At 32.9% G+C, this 20759-nt stretch overlaps 1 protein-coding gene across 1 annotated transcript; it reads right to left on the reverse strand.

Annotated features, from left to right (window-relative positions):
• Positions 1-12203: 12203 nt before the first annotated feature.
• Positions 12204-16908, reverse strand: LOTGIDRAFT_153204 (hypothetical protein; the record flags this gene model as incomplete). Its single annotated transcript, XM_009057125.1, has 3 exons — positions 12204-12384; positions 12684-12828; positions 16797-16908. The coding sequence occupies 3 exons, from the start codon at positions 16906-16908 to the stop codon at positions 12204-12206; spliced, it is 438 nt and encodes a 145-aa protein (XP_009055373.1).
• Between the last annotated feature and the right edge of the window lie 3851 nt (positions 16909-20759).

The raw sequence follows: 20759 nt of genomic DNA on the forward strand, positions 1-20759 counted from the left end.
GAATTTATCAAGGATATGGATTGGTGTCAATGGCACCATAGCCATGGTGGAATTATTTGAAGGAAACATTGGTCAATTTATTGTCATTTCCGCTCGCAAAACAATCATTATACCATTTTATAAAAAGATTTAGAAAAGTTTCCTAACCTAAATTCTTTTCTTGCACAGTCACAAATCCTAAGAAGTCGCTAAGATTTCAATCTAATCTGGAAGAAGTCAACGTACCGTTACAATCCGATTGTATTTGAAATCCAGTACAGATTTTAAGTCACACATTCTAACACGAAACACACAATATGTTGCCTCTTTTATAATTTCAGGCAAAACCTGGTCAAAGGCCTTTGTAAAATCCCAAATCACGACGATATTTTGGTGTCACAGTAGCTGAACTGTTACTACGTTTGCAGAATGTTATCAATTTCTGTAGTCATACGGATATGGTCTGTGTTGATGAACAAGCTTGGTGCTTGCGATGCGACTTAAGAAAACAACACCGTATATCCATGATTTATATTCTAAACTATTATATACCTAGCATATATACTATAATTATCACATTCAACTGTAGTCTGTACTATTATCATCGGCAATAAACATTTTCGGCATATGTTTATAAATAAATGTAATTCTAAAATATATAAAAAATTGAGTTGCAAAAAATTGTTTTAAAAATTACAGTTCAAAGTCAAATGATATCATCTTATTATGATTGATTATAACGTCAACTTCACACAGACAAATAGACGTTAGCATAAAATAACGGCGCTTTCTCCAACTTGTTATGAAGTCTTGGACAATAGGGCACCCAGGAGTTAAAAAAAAGTCGCAACAGGTAATAGTTGCACGTTTTCCCGATATTTCCAGACACAAATTACATAAAGTAGTTTTTTAAAACGCAGTCATGTCGAAACGGCACGCTATAAATCTTTATCACACGTCAACCTCCTCTATTCTGGTTGAACGACCAAATTCTTTCTAAAAATAGGTAATTGGCAGTAATGGGCTTTTGTCTAGGAAAATATAATCCAAAAGTTAGAATTACTGCTCCCATAAAGTTGTCTTAAAACGTTCTGTTTCTTCTTGACAGGTTTCGATCGGTAAAAGATTCACTTTTTGTCTTAACCACCATGTAGGATGCGTTAGTAAAAGAACATCACGAAAATCAGACATCCAAGGATTTTTTTTTGTTCAGAATTTATCTCTAGAGTTCCAAAATACACAGTCCGCTAACAGTGACGACAACTAATTCCACGAGTAATTTCATGAAAATGTCCAAGTAGATGAGAATGGGATTTAAGTCAACTTGATAACGTCATAATGTCTACTTCTGTTGAAATGGTGACTACAGATTAGACCTATTATCAGCCAAGTAGAATGTAAGTTAGTTTCACAATGTCTACCTAGCTAATAGACAGTTATAAACTTTAAACTATTAGTTCGACCACACTTCCTAATTATCTTCTATCTATCAACTTTCTATCTTATTTGTTCCAATGACCTGCTATCACCATTTCTCAATCTTTGCTTTTATTAATGGACAACCACCGACTTCATCTAGTAATCTAACAATCCGTTAGAGACATTGTATACCATTCCTTGAAAAATGATGTTTCGATCCAACAGTTTTTAGAATTATCTTTTTGTTCCGGTTCAACAGTATACTATTTAAATTGTGAAAGTTGTTTTTCAGAAAAACAACACAGTTCTATAAACAGTCTTTTCACAGAATCTCCCTTTTTATGCTTTCACACAAAACAAATGTATCTGTTAATATATTTATGAGTGCATCTAAACCAAAAGTAATTTTCTCTTAGCTGACCAATTAAATGAGTTTTTCTCAGTAAGCTAGCACAATAGTTTCAGTCAATTAACTGATAACAGCACAATCGAGTTTTTCAAATATAAAGTCACTGTCGTTGATGTTAAATGTTACAGGTTGAATTAAGGCTAATGAACACTGCACAGTTGAGAGCAATCTAATGATGTAGGGTAAATAATCCAGTAAAATATTTATGTTGTTTTTTACCTGTATTTATATTCATTTAATATAATGAAAGTATGAATCTTTCTAATCAGCAAAACTTACACAATATTAAGTTTACCAAGAAAACATTCTTTTAAAGCACAAAATCAATGTGCAGGTGAAATAATCAGTATTTGCCGACTTCTTTTTCAATCACTTTATCATTAATTAACAGATTAGATTTCTTTTTAGCGTAGGTTTCTTAATACAGACACAATTGAAGAAATAGGTAATTTGGGAAAACATTGTCATCTGCCACGTCCCACTTTTAATGAAGCTTTTCCAGTATCTAAAAGATTTTCCGTAGAGGAGTTGATTTATGAAATCTAAGTCTAAAATCTTGCCACATTCAAGTTAATTTCCACTGTAGAAGACAGGTACTCCAGTTCAATGTATCAACCTGATTTATTAAATCAATGCCTTCGATCTAAATTACACTGAATATTGAACGCACTCACTTGTCACAATCCATTCTTTAAATGTTACAAATCCCAATGAAACGATAAAATATTACCTTTCAGTATCTTATTTAACGATTTAAGTCTTCAGTTTTCAAAACTTATAAATATAACAACAACTAATATATCGTATAAATGTTCTTAATTTTGGGAAAGATATGTTGGTACACCAGAATCTCACAAAAAGAGTTAACCGGAAGTTAGATATCAACTCTGCATTTGTTTCAAAATGCGCGCGAAAATAATCAAAATGTTGTCAGGCGATTTCCGTTAGAGCAACTTTTAAAAATTATTTTGCAATGTTCCTCGGCATTTTCCTGTGGAATCCACTTGCGAGATAATTAATGCAGTCCCATTTCCGTCCAACTAGTCTAGTTGTCACTATCGTTTTTTTTTCACCACAAATCACGCGAGATTAATTATTCTTAAATTACTGTAGGCTCGATGATGTAGAAAATTTAAATTGTCTCTTCTTCAAATCTCGATCTAAAGTAGGTAAATTATCTTCTTGTCTTCCACTCTCCAATGTCTGAAGGTATGATAGTTAATGATGTAATATCACATATGGAATTCACCTGAAAAGAGAAGAGAGAGAATAATCAGACGAGGATATGAGACTGTTATAAAAAGATGGAAGCAATAAAGAACAGCTGATCCAGGTTTCTCTCACATCCTACCCTATAATTGGACGACAATCTGGGACGTTTTACGACTTAATCAATGACCTACTTGACGTTACAGACTAGTTCCACAACAATGAAACCAATGAGTCTAATGGAAATAATGTACTGTGGTGTATATTTTAGGTTTGGATGTCAACTTGTTAATTTGGAGGCGAAGCCGATAATGATGTTTTTTTGGTATTTATTCCTTGTCATGTATAAAAGTGAGTTGGGGAAAACTGTGATACGCCGTTTTGATAATTTGTACCGATAATATGGAAAATAGGTAATTTGTACAGCAGAGCTTTCATGTTCAGATTTAAGGTGTGAGGTGGCGTTGATAATTGATCTGGTTGCTATATATCTTCCTTTTTTACGTTAATTACAAGATAGGCAAAACTCGAATGTTGTTATTGTGATAAATGAAATGTTATTACATTTTTATCCAAATATACCAAGTGAACAAACAAAAACCTTGGAGGATATGATATCATCTTTCATTTAGGATAGAGATCAGCTGTTCATTAGAACTGTATAGAGTTAATTATAAATCTAATTTAATACTGAAGCGACAGTTATGAACAAGTAAATGAGAATATGAAATTATGATAAAGGATACATGGTTTTCGTTAATGAACCATCTGAATATATAAAGCTAAGCACGTAATAATATCAGAACCTAGGAAACGGAGCATCGGTTTCATTGTTGACACACAGATACAAAGACGTGGTGACTTTCTAACAAGTAGTATTACGTCTCATATACTATCACTGCCATATTTGACATACCCGGATACCATTTCAGAAAAGCACCAGCTTTATTGAGACGAACATTGGACTAAATCCCTTCTCCAATTCAATTAAGGGCAATGGAGAACTTCATTTGGTTGTAAAAAATTTGAAAATATCCCAGATGTCAAATGGTTTCATCATTTTAGCTTATCCATACCTCTTCATTACGAATAAATTATATTTCAAATTTGTCGTTAACGTTTGTGCACAGTGCAATTTAAGCAGCGAAAATCTCATATAACCTTTGTTTTTTTTCTCTCCTCTAATTTCGGGCCTACACGTGGAAATGTTAATAAGACTCTGAGAACTTTGCTCTATTGAATAGTAAAAAAAAATAGACGACTGCCTTTAACTGATGAGGCGACCTGTAATTACATTGAAACATTATACTGTTGCTGTAGTAACCTTATTTATCACAAATTCTCTTTTAGATTTAGAACATAAACAGGAGAGTATTCTTCTTTACGATACACGATAAGTAAATAAATTAATTAACTAATAAAATCTAATGATAATGAACTAAAATGAGCCATAAATCGACGATGCCAGAACATAAATTGGTAAGATACATTTTTCCTATTTACGTATCAAGATATAATTTTAGATAAACACAGTCTTGAATTCTTGACATTTCGGTGGTTATTGGTAAAATATTTGTCCGTCATTTCAGAGTTCTCTTATACCTAAACCAATTTCATATGGGAATCGAGACAATGAAATATGAATACTAAGCTATAATCGTTTTGTCACAATCAGCAAATCTTACAGTTTAAAAGAACATGTAGCATTATAAAATTACCTGATTATAAACATGATCATAAACAATACGGGCAATGCTGTGAAGGCAGTGTTTATTAATTTCGTTCTTCTATGCTCTTGAACCCTCAAGGATAGCCAGTATTATACCCCTTTATTTCCGTTTAAAAACCAATTGTGCTACCTGCGTCAATAGCTTCGTCGATTGCGTTTTAATTTCAGAGGATTGCTGTCTCGCGTCCAATAAGAGCTCTTGATGCCCATTTACAAGTATTTCTCCCTAAATAATAATAAGGCGTGGGAAATACAAGGCTAATTGAACTGTTACCATTCAAGTTTATTTTGACCTTGCAAAATTATACAGGCTATACAGATATTTAATCGGTTATTATACAGATACATAGACGGCTATAATTCCCTATCCAATCCAATATCATATAGCTAGAAGGTGCTTCATGTAATTTTAAGACAATTTTATAAGTTGCGAACTAAGCTTTCTCTCTTCCATCAAACATGATAGTTGGGTTAACTTATGCTAGTGTACGTGATAAAATGTCACAAACGGTAATGGTGAAGGCTAATGTTGACATTTTAACACAAATATGAATACGCCATATGGTCACAATAGAAAAGTGATTTCACTTGTCACTATTCAATGTACTTTATACTATATTCACATATTCTATGATACATTATATTTTGATCAATGGCTGAATTTTGAAATGTAACTCCGTAAATCAATGATGATGGAAAGAAGTGTAATTGAAATTTTTGTACCTTAAGTTAAGGTTTATATCCAAATTAATATTGAATACGCTGTGGGGCAAGTTGTATAGTAACATGGTAATATATAAAATCATTGGTATAAAGCAATTTTAAATAAATGGTAAACGATAACTACAATTTAATGCGTAGGAGTATTTGATAAAATATTTCAACCAGTACATCACTAATAAAGTTTAAATCTCTCATAATCTGTCTCAAAACGGGATAATCTGATTCAGGAGTCTGTGTATGTGGAAATACCTTTATGTCTGATGGAGTTAGCACTTTTTATTGTGATGAAATGAAAGTGTAAACATCAGTGACTTGTTATACCCAAAAGCCCATGGTGATATTTTAACACTAATAACAGTATTGGGAACCAGATATCATGTTAGAATGATCACATTATAGAACATCGCAAATTTTGTGTCACCAAATTAACCAACAATTTTAGCACAGTAGCAATGTTTAAATGATATGAAATGGATACGTTCCGCACTTTTGCACCTTATTGGTCTTAACATGTCCATTTGCCATTGTAGAATTTGATTGTTGAGTTACGATTGGCATTGGAACGAATGTGTAAATGTATAAAGTTTCGTTGTGGATCATATCTTAATGCAGTTTGAGAACGTTATGGACGTGTTCCACACACGTATGAACATTAATTGACCAAATACATATAGGATTGAAACCGAAAGTTAGAGGTAAATATTTCATAACTTGTCTGAAAATATATCCTTTTTTATGCTGTAGCAATGTGTTGAATGTTGAACGAATTAAACTAAGCCAACATCAAAGACAAACAAGTACAACAAATTAAACAAATAAATACTTTATGGCAGATTAAGAACATTTGGCAGTAATGAAAACCTTGTAATCTATATCAACAACAGCGGCGCCAATACCTAATCATGTCATTCATGCTCAGTATAGTTCTTTCATGGTTTTTTTAGCTGTAAAATGGATCGTGTAGGTCAAGGTTACGGCCATATTTATTTCTGTATTGCATTAAATGTATTTTGAAAAACTTTGAGGCCGCATTAATTACAGACTTAGCGCACTGAGCCTCGATGTGTGCTTTGATAATGTTAGCTTTTTCGACTCGCCTCACTAACATGCGGACCCATGATGCCTTTCGAGACTGCTTTCGGAGGAATAAGCAACGGAACGTTTTGTCATCTCATTTGTAATTTTGAATTAGTATAGTTACTTTGTATATAAATACTTTTAATGAAATAACATATTATGTGCCTGGGGCCAATATTTTCATACCAAATATATAATATTTAAAATAGTGTCTGTTATATTTATTTACTATTATATATGTCAATACCATTAATTTATGACGTAATATAAGATAGTATGACTTGGATTAATACCTTAATAGAACAGCGACATACTCCTACCCAAGAATACATGCACATTCGGTCTGGTGTTTCCAGAAATTATGAAAGGAGAACCTACATGTCTGACGCTACACATGTAGATAGACGTCCATATTATCTGGTTGCTAAAAAATGCAATTGAAAACAAAGCAGTTTCTATTCTTGAACTTCCTCTAGGTAGTGGTCATTTCACAGCTGGTCAATATGCTCTGTTACATTGATGAAGAATACTTTTTAGGACGTTAGCATTGTATTGATAACTTATAGGCTACATTGCCTCAGGTAAGTAATTTACGTAGGTCATAAATCGCTTATGGTAAGATATTATAATGTTGCTTGTTTTAAGTTAATCAAGGTAGTTATAGTTAAATTAAGATCTGGTAAGCTATAAGTTGCTCCGATTAAGCTTCATGTTTCCGTTGGTAAAAGTTGGGTTCATTTTGCTAAAAAGTAGACCTGGAGTTAGTTATGGCAAATGGGTCTTTTCAAATGTTGGTGCGCCCAAATCGACATAATCCAACAATTGGTCAAATTCTGCAATGCGACGTCAGTTAGTAGTTAGTAATAAACCACTCCTGGTAAGGTATACCTTGATTAAGGTACCTATTGTAGTTTCTCTATCAGTTGAGTTTGATTGATATTGTTTATTTACTATAATGAATAGGATGTTTGTATTAATTGGCTACATATTCTACAATTGTACATCTGGTTTATATCATATCAGTGTAGTTATCATAGATTACCCTCAGATACCCTCTAGTATCATTTTATAGTATTGAATAGAGCAGATTTCTTATCAATCTAATTAGAAAGTACCTCTAACTGTTTTATACATAGGCCTATGCTAAACCTACCAAAATCACCAATATGGATCATTTTGTGTATGCAAGGCTTGTAGCAACTCTTAACCCCCTGGAAATTCCCCAAGCTCCGTTTGTAACCATATCAGTTAATGAAAAGATTAATAAAACGGTCATTATACATATGACATCATCTTTCTGACAAATTGTTTTAAAATAGAATATCAACGAATTAAAAGTTTTATTTCGAATCAAGAAGTATCAGATCGCCACGCCAGTCAGGAACTGAACATCCCCAGAGCTATCTTTATGTTCTTTACTTCTAAAAATAACATTAAAAAGTCGTATTATTTCATATCCTGTAGCTCAATTTTCTACTGTATTTAAGCTGATTGTTAAAATTTGCTATTTGAATTAGAGCAATGGAATATCATTTGATGTTTCCATGGTAACAGTTAATATAGATATGATTTTATTTCTGATCTTAATACGACAACAAATTGCTCCTGTAATTCCCCTTCTAGTGTAATTGTTCACCAATTGTCTATATTTAACCTTATTTCTAGATTCTGTTAACATCTAATTCATATTGTACATTGTATCTGAATCTAGCCTATATTAATGAATGCGGATTTCTAATTCGAATTGTTTTTTTTATCTAATTTTGTTTGATCTCTTATAAACTGTCAATCAACAGAATGTGTTTGAACGTTTCTAATTATTATTTTCTTCCTAAAACTCGGTTACAAAATGTATAAAAGGAGCATATAACCATCTGTTTAGCAACGAAATATTGTATTGGTTAGGTTTTTTTTATCGAGTTAATTTCTGTAAACTCGCAAAGTTGCTATGTCCTTGTACGCAGTTAAAAATATGAACTGGATAGACATTAAATTATTGTTGAAAATGTACGTACCCTAATCTTGTTTATACGAAAAATAAGACTCTGACCTTGGTGCTTTTAAAATATTCTTTTCGTGAGATTTTTGCATTAGTCAGTAATCCAAAGATACAACAGAATATTCAACTGACAGATGGTGCAAGCAATTAGTGGATATTGGTCCTTAATACTTGTTAGTTTTACATGCCAATATAAAGAAATACTTGGAGCTCTTTTAGAGAGAGCCAAATGAATTACGTTTGGTGAGTCAAATCATAACATACTTTTCTACTTATGGTTCACATTAATCTACTATATATTGTCCGAGATTGGTCATAAATAATGTTCGCTTATTGAAAACTCATAAACTTTGTATACGTACTCATACATTAGTTATATGAAAATATAAAACATATAACAGGAAAAGAGCAAAAGAAGAATTATAAAGAAAATGACAATTCCTTCGTTTGTTAACTTGTTGAATATTATTGACGTATTCCACTATGTTTTCGTCATCGTTAAATCATTCCATTTCATTTCATTCACTTCTGATTTGTTGAAGGATTATATGAAGAATATTGAGTGAGGTTTGGGGGATTTGTTGGTCACTATATTAAATTAATGCTGAATTAAGTTGGTTTACTGACCTGATTGTCTGGTCCGAGTCAGAAAATAGATACATATCAAATCTCTGAAGACGGATTCCGCCAAATTAATTATTATGCCAAACCCAATATGAACAAGATGTCAAACCGAAATGTTATGATGGGTTCCGCAAATGTAATGATGTTAAGACGATTTCAGGAATTTATTGATAATATCAAACCGAATCTGTAAAGACGGGTTCCCCAAATTCAATGACGAGTTCCGTAAATTTAATGATGAAAATAAGCAAATTTGTAGATACGGTTTCTTTAAAATCTTAAATTATAAAGACGTATCGTGAAATTTTTTTAGGGATTTGGAGCAAAATATATATGACAGCGCGAATAGCATAGCAGCAACACTCCAGTGAAGCTGTAACTTGAAAACGTAGTAGATGTTAATTGTATATTCAATATGTCAGATTATTTCGTCATCAACTCCTAATCTATTACTGACTTAAAATAACAATTAATAATTATATTCCCGGTAGTCAATAATTTCAATAGGATACGGTCCACAGACATGACGACAATACTAAAATCCATATGACGGGGGTACAATAGATCTGATACTAAATAAATGATACTAAATCACGCAAATTATCAAATGCACTCAATTCAACAAGCAGAAAAAAACTAAACCGAAAAAAAAAGTTTACTGCTGGTTATTGTCGATACAGAGAACTGAATCAAGAGATTTGTCTTGGAATTCGCTTGTTTCTTTGCAAAGCTCTGACCTCAGAATTGAATTACTGATATAAGTCTAAAGCTTCGAATATACGATGTACGGTTTACATCGTCCATTCGCACCTTTAGTAAGATCTCCAACTAAGCACTGACATATATTTGACCGCATTTGAATAAATATTGAGTAATGTACACAAGAATTGTAAATGATGCGGAATTATGAATTAAGCTGGCATAAGACTGTTAAGAAAGACTGTAGAACTTGCCCCATCCGAGTCATATGACCTGTATCACTGGTAAACGGATTGAAGAGTATCTTGTACTATAATATGCCGGTCGAACAAGCATTGAGGATAGTTCATGGTGAAGCCAGGTTCCAGATGTTCCTCTGTAACTTTACCCTTGTCAGTTCAAGAACCTCCCATCTTAAAGAAATACAGTGTACTACCTCTTAGGGTGACCAAAAAAATAATTTTTTTTAAACTTGGCGAATATAATTTTTGTTCGTCCTATAAATCCATAAAACTAAGTAATAATCCATTCAACGAAATAAGTTTGAAACATGCTTAGAAGCTTGTTCCAATAATTATTTAGTTTAATGGATATGTCGTCTTATACAGAGATTCTGTTCTTTAGTGGCACCCGGTAAGTCCAACTGATAAATATACACACTTGTTAACCAATTTTGAGGTTTCAAATTTTATGTCAATTTTAGTATTCCTTAGAAAAAAATGATTACTGGTGTTGATATGTTGCACATAAAAATCATTCAAACATTCTGGCATTAACTAGAAAACTATTTTCTATGTATTTTGAATATGATGTGTTAAACTTAATTGTTAACTTCTGACATTTCCATGTTTTAAGTCTAAAAAAGATTTGCATAATTGAAAGTGCAGGAAAACAATAAATATGATTTCCATTTAACAAATTGGTTTTAAGCAATAAAATACTAGTAGAGAGTTCTATTCAAACATTGACTATTGTTTTATTATACAGTTAATACAATTATAAAGTTATTAACACTAAGTTCACAACATACATCACCTCTTTAAAATAGTATTTGATGTAGAGCTATTAAAAATACTCATAAAGGAAAATATCTGAATGGGAAGTGAAATAAAAAGATACTTTCATAAACTGATCATTCAAAAAACATTTGGCGAAAAAGTACAAACACATTATAAGATAACCTAAAGAGATATTAAATACTTTTGTTGATTTAGCTGCATTTTGCTTTAGGTATTATATCTGTTGCTTCTTCTTTACTCATTAAATGAACTACATGGAATGTTTTTGATTGAAAATGGATCTGTTAGATGTTTTAACTTGACTTATTGATGATGTGGCCCGTCAAACAGCATCCTCTTGTGGTAGAGTTGGTTGGTAGAGTAACGATCTATAGCAACTGTGTGACTGGCTGAACAAGTTGAAATACTGCTTTCACAAACAGTGAGAGGCTTTTACAAATTGTACAGATGCACGATCTTTAAATGAATTTCACAATATGGGCTGGGATGTACAACCTCAGCGATATCTCTGATACTGAATTATCTTTTTAATATTCTACAATTTATAGGCGATATAAACTGTGTTGAACTATGCAGCCGTTTGTATCTCTATTGTGATAAGTTATCCATTGATTCACTAAACACTAATGCTGAAATGGAAATAATTATATTTTGTATATTGTTCTAAACCGCGCTGGTGCTATATCATCACAGAATATTCTGTCAAGTCAATGTTTTATCCCAACCTTTGTTTTCGTAACGCGTTGAATAAAAAAACACAGTAGAATGGTGTTAATATGAAGGTGTAGGATTTTATCTGAACTTTTAATTAACGCAAAGCAAAAGAAAATACATTAAATTAGACATTTTTCATTTCCTGTTAAGTGTGTTTTTATATAACAACTATTATATTATATATTAGTATGGTGATAGTGAAATTCAGATCCTGAATCCATTACTGATATTATTCTTCTGAACACAAGTAATATTTTTTTAATAATATATGATTTTTTTTTACACTAATGATGGTACAAGATAAGTATGTTTTATAAAGAATTTAGGCGAGAAAGAAGCGTGAAGCCGTAGTGAGAGTCATTTAATTAAATAGTGGTTACTAATAAATACATTTTCTTCTCAAAATGGGAAAGTTGCCGCTAAAAATCTGTGCATTATTTTCTGCACTGTCATTATAGACGTTTAGAATGAACGAGCGTCGAGCGGCATAGTGTTATCTTCCATTAATGCTCTGTAAGGTCCTATATGAAGGAGAAGGTAAGTTACTCATAGTGATATCTGACATTGTTCCTCTGTAACATCCTAAATGATGAAGGTGGTAAGTTACTCGTTGATGTCTGACGTTGATATCTGACTCGGTAACGCCCTAAATGAAGAAGGAGGCCAGTTACACATAGAGATATCTGAGTTATTCATAGTGATATCTGCCATTGTTCCTCCTCCGTAGGAAGGAAGAAGGTGGTTAGTTACTCGTTGATATCTGACGTTGTTACTCTGTAACGCGCTAAATGAAGAAGGTCAGTTACTCATAGTGATATCTGACATTGTTTCTCTCACTGTAACGTCCTAAATGAAGGAAGGTAATCAGTTAACCATAGTGATATATGACATTGTTCCCATGTATAGCCCCAATTGAAGAATGTGGTCAGTTACATTTGGTGATATCTGATCGTGTAACCACAGTGATGTTTCTATGAATCATTAGGTGGAGAGGCCACATAGTCGCCACATGACACTTACAAGATACTTGAGGAGGCAAAGCCCCTGCCCCCCGCAACTTGAACATTCGTGTTGAGGAATTACCGCATTGGTGATAGTTTTGAGATGGTATGTTTAGTATGATCAGAACATCCCAATTTCAAAACATAGAGATACTTAGAGGACTGTATATCTTCAAAGTCGACATTCACATTAATCGAACAGCCGACAGAACTATTCGTGGGACAAACTACAAGACAATATAAATACAGCTCACATCCGATATCAGTAATATCTAACAACTTCAATAGCCACTTATTACAGTAATAACATTTATGGCAAATGAATTGGTAACACAAGGTCAAGCTCTTAAGTTATATAAGGTGTTACAATAATATTAGATATTATATAGTGTTATTAGCATACTTTACGCATACTGTAACAAAATGGTCGTTGAATTGAGTGGGTTTTTAATATTATCAACATATCTGAACCTAAATATTCCAGGAAGTTTGAATTCTAAAATAAACAGATATAGATGGTGAGGGAAATTATTATCTGAAAGCGAATGAATATTTGATTTGATTCAATTGAGTAGCGGGCTTAAGTTATGGGCATAAATAAAAAAAATCAATTATATGAAATAAAAAGAATATGCTTAACAAAAGTTGCACATAATTTGACTAACAAAGAAACAGTGGACAATCAAATACAGATATGATAGCGGTGTCAAACTAGGTTCATCTCCAACATGTAAAGTACCTAACTCGGCTATCAGTTATGAAGTAAAGGGTCCTTAAGTAAAGAACCATAATTGAATTAATAAAATTTGGCACTTGCTGTGATTTTCCATTAACATGTGCATTTACCTGCCTTAATTTGAAATCGGTATGAAATGTGTTAAGTTGTTATTAAGAGGTTTATTACACCAACAAATTAAGCGAGTTACAAAAACATTTCAAAGAAGATCAACATTAAATTTATTTAAAATCACTATGTTCTGATTTTCTGACTATGCGTGAAATCTTTTAATTAATTAGTAACACGTTGTGCAGCCTGTGTTTTTACGTGCAAAATAACTAAAGCTGAACGAGGCGCATTAACAGCTGTCAACCGAACAAAGATATCACAGTCACTAATAAAATAATTATACAACACATTAAAGAATACAGAAGGGACAAATTTAGATATACTTTCTCGTGTCAGATGGACTTCGTAGAAGAATTGCAAAATGAAAGCCAGCATTCAATCATGAGACTAATCATAGGTAGAAAAATATACATCAACCAAGTGGTTTGCAAGGCAAAAATACGAGATCAGTCATCATAATATTCCCAAAACCAAATTTAAAACTAGAACTCTTTAATGTGTAGTGGAAAATATAAATATGTTTTGAAATGTCTGGGCGATATTTAATACTCTAAATTGGTTTATAGATTATATTCAGTCATATAGCTTCCAGTCGTATCAAGCCGGGACTTAACAAATAGACCAATTTCCTACACCAAGTCAGTATTAAAACAAGTAAATGGTGCGAACATGTACACGATGTACCGAGTTAAATAAGTAAACTAACTAGGGTTAAAGAACGTCTACTTGTTTCTGAACCATGAGGATTTAAGCTCAAAACAACAGTGTTTAAAGACTTATTTCTGATATGATTCATCAGATTTTGCGAGGATTGAAGCAAACTGAAACATCATCCACCATCAGCCTTGTCAGGATTCACATCATTCACAAATAGTGAAATCTTTATCACAAAGATTCACCACAACAACCGGCGTTCTTGAAACATTATTGGTGGGTACCAGTAACAGTAACTTATATCCATTGGTAGAATGGTTTGTGCCCTTTTCAGATCCACCCAGTTTCCACCTTTCTGTGCTTCATCGTTCAGGTGGGACAGTAAACAAAAACCAGACTAAAGATCTCTCGACAGTTGGAATCAAGAAGGAAGAATATGATATTATATTGCTATCCCATTCAGAGCGGTGATGACAAAAACATCTTTGGTTATGTCTAACCAGTGATAAACAATACGTTAGAGAATTTTTCTATCATCAACTTGTTGTGCTTAAAAACCAAAGAACGTCAATGTAAAAACAACAAATCAAACGAGAAGCCATTATTGTGATAGTAGAGTGTTTTCTAATAAATTAAACAATTGATACTGATAGAGAATTCCTTTAGGAGTTCTTTAATATCACAAAACGTCTAAAAACGTAAACAACATTGAAATAGGTTAATCCATTCTGTTATCAAGATGTTTTGAATGCGTCAGATCCGTGTTGGATATCTGTAAATCTACCATGTTGCACAGCTATATTACGTCAGAGGTAAACCACAAATACGGTTACATCTTCAATTACAAAAACAAGAGGTGGCAAAACCAATTCATTTGATGGGCGTTCAGAACTCACGCATTGTCAATGTGCTGAATGATAAAATCCATTACAAGGACTTGATAAACTGTTCCCATTTACTACAGACATCACGTTTATTCGACCCAGAGCCAACATACTTCAAGAGAAGAACCACCTACTGGTATGCCGGTTTGTTTTTAATCATTCACCCTATCAAAGCTAGACGTACTAAGCCAAGATCGTTGAATATTCCTGCAGTTGGAATAACTCAGGTTGACATTGGGATAATTAAAAAGTAGCTATACTACAAAAACGATTCTGTATAGATTGTCTTGTACCCAGTCTAATGCCTCATGTACGTCTTTAACAGGTTTATCTAAGGATTCCGCCAATTTCAAGCAACATATTATAGATTCGATTTCAATTGAAAAGTAATGTTAGACTATTTCAAGTCGTTTTAACATTGAACCAAGAACATGAGAAATTCGGATTTCGCAATTACAGACCAACTACGAGCATGCGACGTCTTATGGAATGAAGGCTACAAACCGAGAAAACGAACCCTGGACTCGTTAAATATATATAATAGCCATTTTCGGATACTAAATTGCAAAGTTTAATTTAGAAATCACTGAACATAAAAACACACATACAAACCTCTGCCGCTGCATTGATTTTCCCAAACCCTTCCCCGCCTTTTACGCCTTTCTTCATCAAGCTTCCCAGAAAATGTTATAAATCTAATCCGAGATTCGGTAAGTCAAGTATGATTTGACACATTTGGTTAGCAATAGAATCAGTCTAAATATAAACAAATCGGTCAAAGACGTTTCTCTGGAGAAATCATGAAAATATAAATTTAGATCTCAAATTGATACAAATGTAACATTTTAAATTGAAATGTCGCGAAAGTCTTCTTCCGGTATTATAGGAGCAATTTGCGTGCCTGTGTAATCCCTGGTTCCTGAAACCAGTCGTAGAGTAAAACGGCGTATTCATGAGAAGTATCTTTTAAAGAAAACAACAAAATGTATTTGAACTGGTTTCTCGCAAAATTAACAATGACAGCTTGAACAGTATGTGGCAGTAAGTAATATTTCAGTAGTCGAAAATTTAATCAAAAAATAAAGTAAGGAACAACTATGATTTTACAAGGGTCTCAGGTTCACAACAAATCCTTTCTATCAACAGGTCGTTGGCAAAACCTCTTTGCATAGATCTTTCGCAGATTGTCCGAAACCATTTACAGCTATGAGTGACTATCCAAGGTCAGCGAACTTCCACACACCGCCCGAGATTAGAACCCACGACTATCATCTGTTCCTATCAAGCAAATGAAGTCTTGTAAAGAATGAATGCTACAGAACCACAAACTGAAACTAAAACATCAACTGTAACATCAACCTGCGTAAATGAATGCATATAAAATAAGCATACTGACATGTGAACCCCAGACTCTTAGATGTGGCTAAATATAAGAGGCTGTCATATAAAATTAGATAATAATACAGTCTATTATAGATTGGGATATTTCATGGCTTTTATAAGCTTTCTTATCATTTCTCTTACTCCCCAGAATATAATAGCTTCTATAGATTCATCAACTCTTACATTTCACTCGTAGGATTTCCTTAATAAATTGGAAATTATTCCACGCGGCCATATACATCAGTGGATACCCGCGGCTATCTTCATCTTAACGCTATTATCCTCATGCTATTCGTACATTCTCGACTCTCTTAACATACACTTCATAACAACTTCCAAAATTTCTGTCACAACAACATTATTGACAATGTTTGATATTGTAAATGTCAGCAGAAAGTTTGTTAAACTTGTATTCCATGCCTCTTACCTTTACGTTTATGAGCATGGAATTGTTGAAACACAAACAACATGGAAGCACGCCGTCTGTCTTTAGTCCGGAGCGGAGACTCTAGATGATGATCTTTCACACCAAACCACATCTCGGTGGTGAAATGCGACTTCTCAAGGACTTAGATCTAGAAATATACTTTATTAGGGTTTTGAAACGAAGAACAAAAAACGACGACATAAGTACTAATTCTGCCACATATTGTCTAAAGCAAATTCAGATTCTTAACAGTCGGCTTTGGCGAAAGTTTACAGATAGCAACCATAATCAACTGATTGGTAGCAGATTCTAACCATAATGGTAACTGGTAATAACAGCAATCTTCTGGTCAGTTTCATCCACGTGCTTCCAACTTCAAGGTTGTTGAAAATTCAGTTGCTCCAATATTCAACCAGGATGGACAACTTAAACCACACGTTTAGGGTAATGTGAAGTGAACATTTTCCTTCAATACGATTTGGATTTTCGGTAATATCTGATGTTATAACCCTCAATTCTCTAAGAAGTAGTAGCCTTACTCGTGGTTAGTCCAATAAAAGAAAGTACTTCCTTATAGAAACGTTCATTAACTGACATTCCACCCCATTCTTCGTAACAATTTATATCCATCATAAGCTTATTAGCTGGAAATTATATTAATTGGAAGGCCAGTCTCAAATTTGATGTGATGCAATATAGGTGGTCTAATTCATCATCTATATCTAGAAGCGATTAATCTACATAAAAGATTTTTATTACCAGACATTCCATTCTAATAAGTCCAAGTTGCAAACAAATCAAGTGAAAATCGACTATTTCTATACAACAGATGTCAAAATTCTGCTTCCTTTGAACACATAATCGATTTTATCTATATTCAAACGCATGTCAAAAATTTGTTGAATAATTCTGCATGCGTATAAAGATGGTAAAAAAGACCATAACCAGTTGACAGTTGGTGTTCTTGCCACGATCAAACTTTATGTAGTCAGCAGAAGCTTTTTTTCTTTTGAATGAATATATTCTTTTCTGTCAAAGGGCTTAATCTTAAAAAACACTAAAGGACATACTTGTGTGCATGTACTTGAAACTGTCCAATTTTAAGTGGACAATTGAAATAAGTTAGTCTTGCAACAGAAATTTATCAAGAATATCACATATCTATACATAAAAAACTATACATGTGTACATATATTTAAACAGTGAGGACTAAGATATCGAGTCCTCGTTTAATCTGCAATTATAAAGCTATTTCTTTAGTTTGGGGTCAAATATTCCAATCTGAAAAGAGTCTTTTTACCATAGCAAAACTACCCAGACCTATCAAACTTGTATAGAATCAGAAATGTTATTGCCTTTAAGAGCAGGAAGAGGCTTAATGGTATCTTTCCGCGATATATTACTTTTGACCGATATACTTTGTAAATACACTAATTTACTAGTTTATGCGGCTGAGAGAAAATTGCCGCCATCCCTTTGTAGATAGGGTTACCATGTCACGTGACAATCATCCAGATTCTACAATTATTTTTGGAATATCACTCAATATGAATATTTATACATAGCTTATACAAATACATCACGATATATGGTTTGACATCTGACCTCGCCTGTCTAGATTTCCAACAGAATGTTTGAAAAAGCCCGGGGTAGAATATGCCAATCTTGCAAATTCAATCAATCTGTGCTCTAATTTACCAAATATTAAGATTGAAGAATTTCGAAAGAGGAGGTAAAAGTTAAAGGTTTGTGTAATAATACCACTTCCATTACAATTGATAGCATTGGGTTAAGCTGGTAGGTAATTGGTGTATCAGACACACCGGAAATGCTTTGATAGTAAAATCGTAATATTGATCAATAGTCCTATAAATTTCTATTTGATATTAAATAGTACAAATAGATCCAGTTAAACAATAGTGAGGCCTTCCGAGCTTTCAGTTGTTATATTTTTTCAACATAAAAGCAGTCACAAGACTGCATAATGACCGATACATAGATAGACTATATATACTATTAGCAATTAGACTATTAGACGATACAAAATTCATGGTTTTCAACAAAGAAGTAGATCCCACTAAGGTACCACGAATACTTCAGATTTAACGCACGTTAGACATTTTGGTATTTTAAACACTTTTTTGCTGAAGTTGTTCCATGTCTGATGCCGACTACAAGTCATGATTTCCAAAAAGTGTTTAATCGGAGGTGTTAATTGCAGGCGAAAGAGCGTGCGTATGTGGAAAGGCCTTCACTGCATTTTACGATTAAGAATCAAATGCAAAAAAAAAAGCATTACAAAAAGTTTTGACAAGTCTGTGCTTAAAGAAAAAAGCCGACCAGACTTGACTGCTTTTTATTTAAGTCGAAGGTTATGAAATCATAAACAATGGATTCAAAATATTCACATATTTCACTTAGAATAGTAGTAAGTGGAAATTGAATTAAAAATGCCAAAATACATAACAAGTCACTTCCATCTGTTACGAAAAGCAATACGTCAATTATGTCAAACTTTTTTTTTATAGTACTTACATTCTAAAAATCTAGCATCAGTGATATTCATAATAAGTTCCTTTACATTCGAAATAAATCGCATGTATAAATTACGAAGACATTGTATATTTGCATCAAATACCGAAGTCCCTGTACATTTTAGGAGCTCCAAGGAAAAATGCTATGAATACTACAGTTTTTATACGAGTTTGATCGAATATGGTATTTTAATACATACATCTAAAATGAAGAATTTTAATTTGAGTGAATATCACCCCCTGTGATTGTTCATTGTTTGAATTTTAACCCCCTTGTTATTTCCTTTGATCTCGAAAAATGGATCTACAATAGTTCCTTTAGTTTTCAGCCAATTGTAATGTAGGTATATTAAAATTCGACTTTTCACAAACCGCAATTGAACGATATCTCACTATTTAAATTCATCGAACAATCAATTCAGAATCATTGCATCATGTGTGCATGTCGGACATTGAACTCTTGACATTGATGTATGGTATAGAGTAAATACAAATATTCATATCTTTGGACGGATAGTAAATATTTGTCAACAGATTGCTTCCCTTTAAAACACTCCATTAAAAAATAATGTATGGACATAGCAGTAACAGGTGTTGCGGAAAGAATAAGTATATATTTCCGTCTTAAACTACGGATTCGGAACAGGACAGGTAAAATATTTTTCTTATCTTGGTCAAATCTGATCATATCCTACCACAAAGTTCCGTATATAGCTGATAAGGGCAGGTGTGCCGGATTGATTTATCTAATCTATCCATCAACACAGGTATTTCTCTTATCAGTCCTTATTCCATGAATTCCAACTCTTACACTGTTCATCATCTCGTTTTGATAAATTTACAAAGGAGTTGATAATCCCCATTAAAGCGATCTATTCTGCTAGTGAAAACCATGCGAATGGTAAAAGTGAATTTGCAATAGTTTATAGGTGACATTTCTACACCTATGTGTGGATATTACGTCTATTCCGAAAATAATCAACAGTTTGTGTTTCTTTATCGTAAACCATAAAACATTTTGTTGACATTTCTTATTGACAATGTTCTGATATATTTCATATTTTCTTAACAATGTTCCGCATTTCATTTTCAGAACTTACGAAGGCAAAATATTGATAGGTAATTGTGCGGTCTACTTACGTGTAGATTAAACACTTCGCATATAAAAGACAAAAGATGAGAGGTGAAAACGTGAAAAAGTTCACAAAATTTTACTTCGTACGCATTTTGAATAATGTTAAAGACCTATGTTTCAACTTGAAAAACAATTTGATAAAAGTGAAAAAAGAAACATTGCTTTTCTAAAAGAATCACATCAAACGTCATAAAGTTATAAAAAAATTTTCAAATATTGCACAGATGCAAAGTTCAAAAATCGAAAATAGACAACTTACCGCATTAACAATAAAGTTATCCTTGTGCTTTAGAA

The sequence above is a fragment of the Lottia gigantea genome (assembly GCF_000327385.1).
Source record: "Lottia gigantea unplaced genomic scaffold LOTGIsca_3, whole genome shotgun sequence".
Classification (NCBI taxonomy): Eukaryota; Metazoa; Mollusca; class Gastropoda; family Lottiidae; genus Lottia; species Lottia gigantea.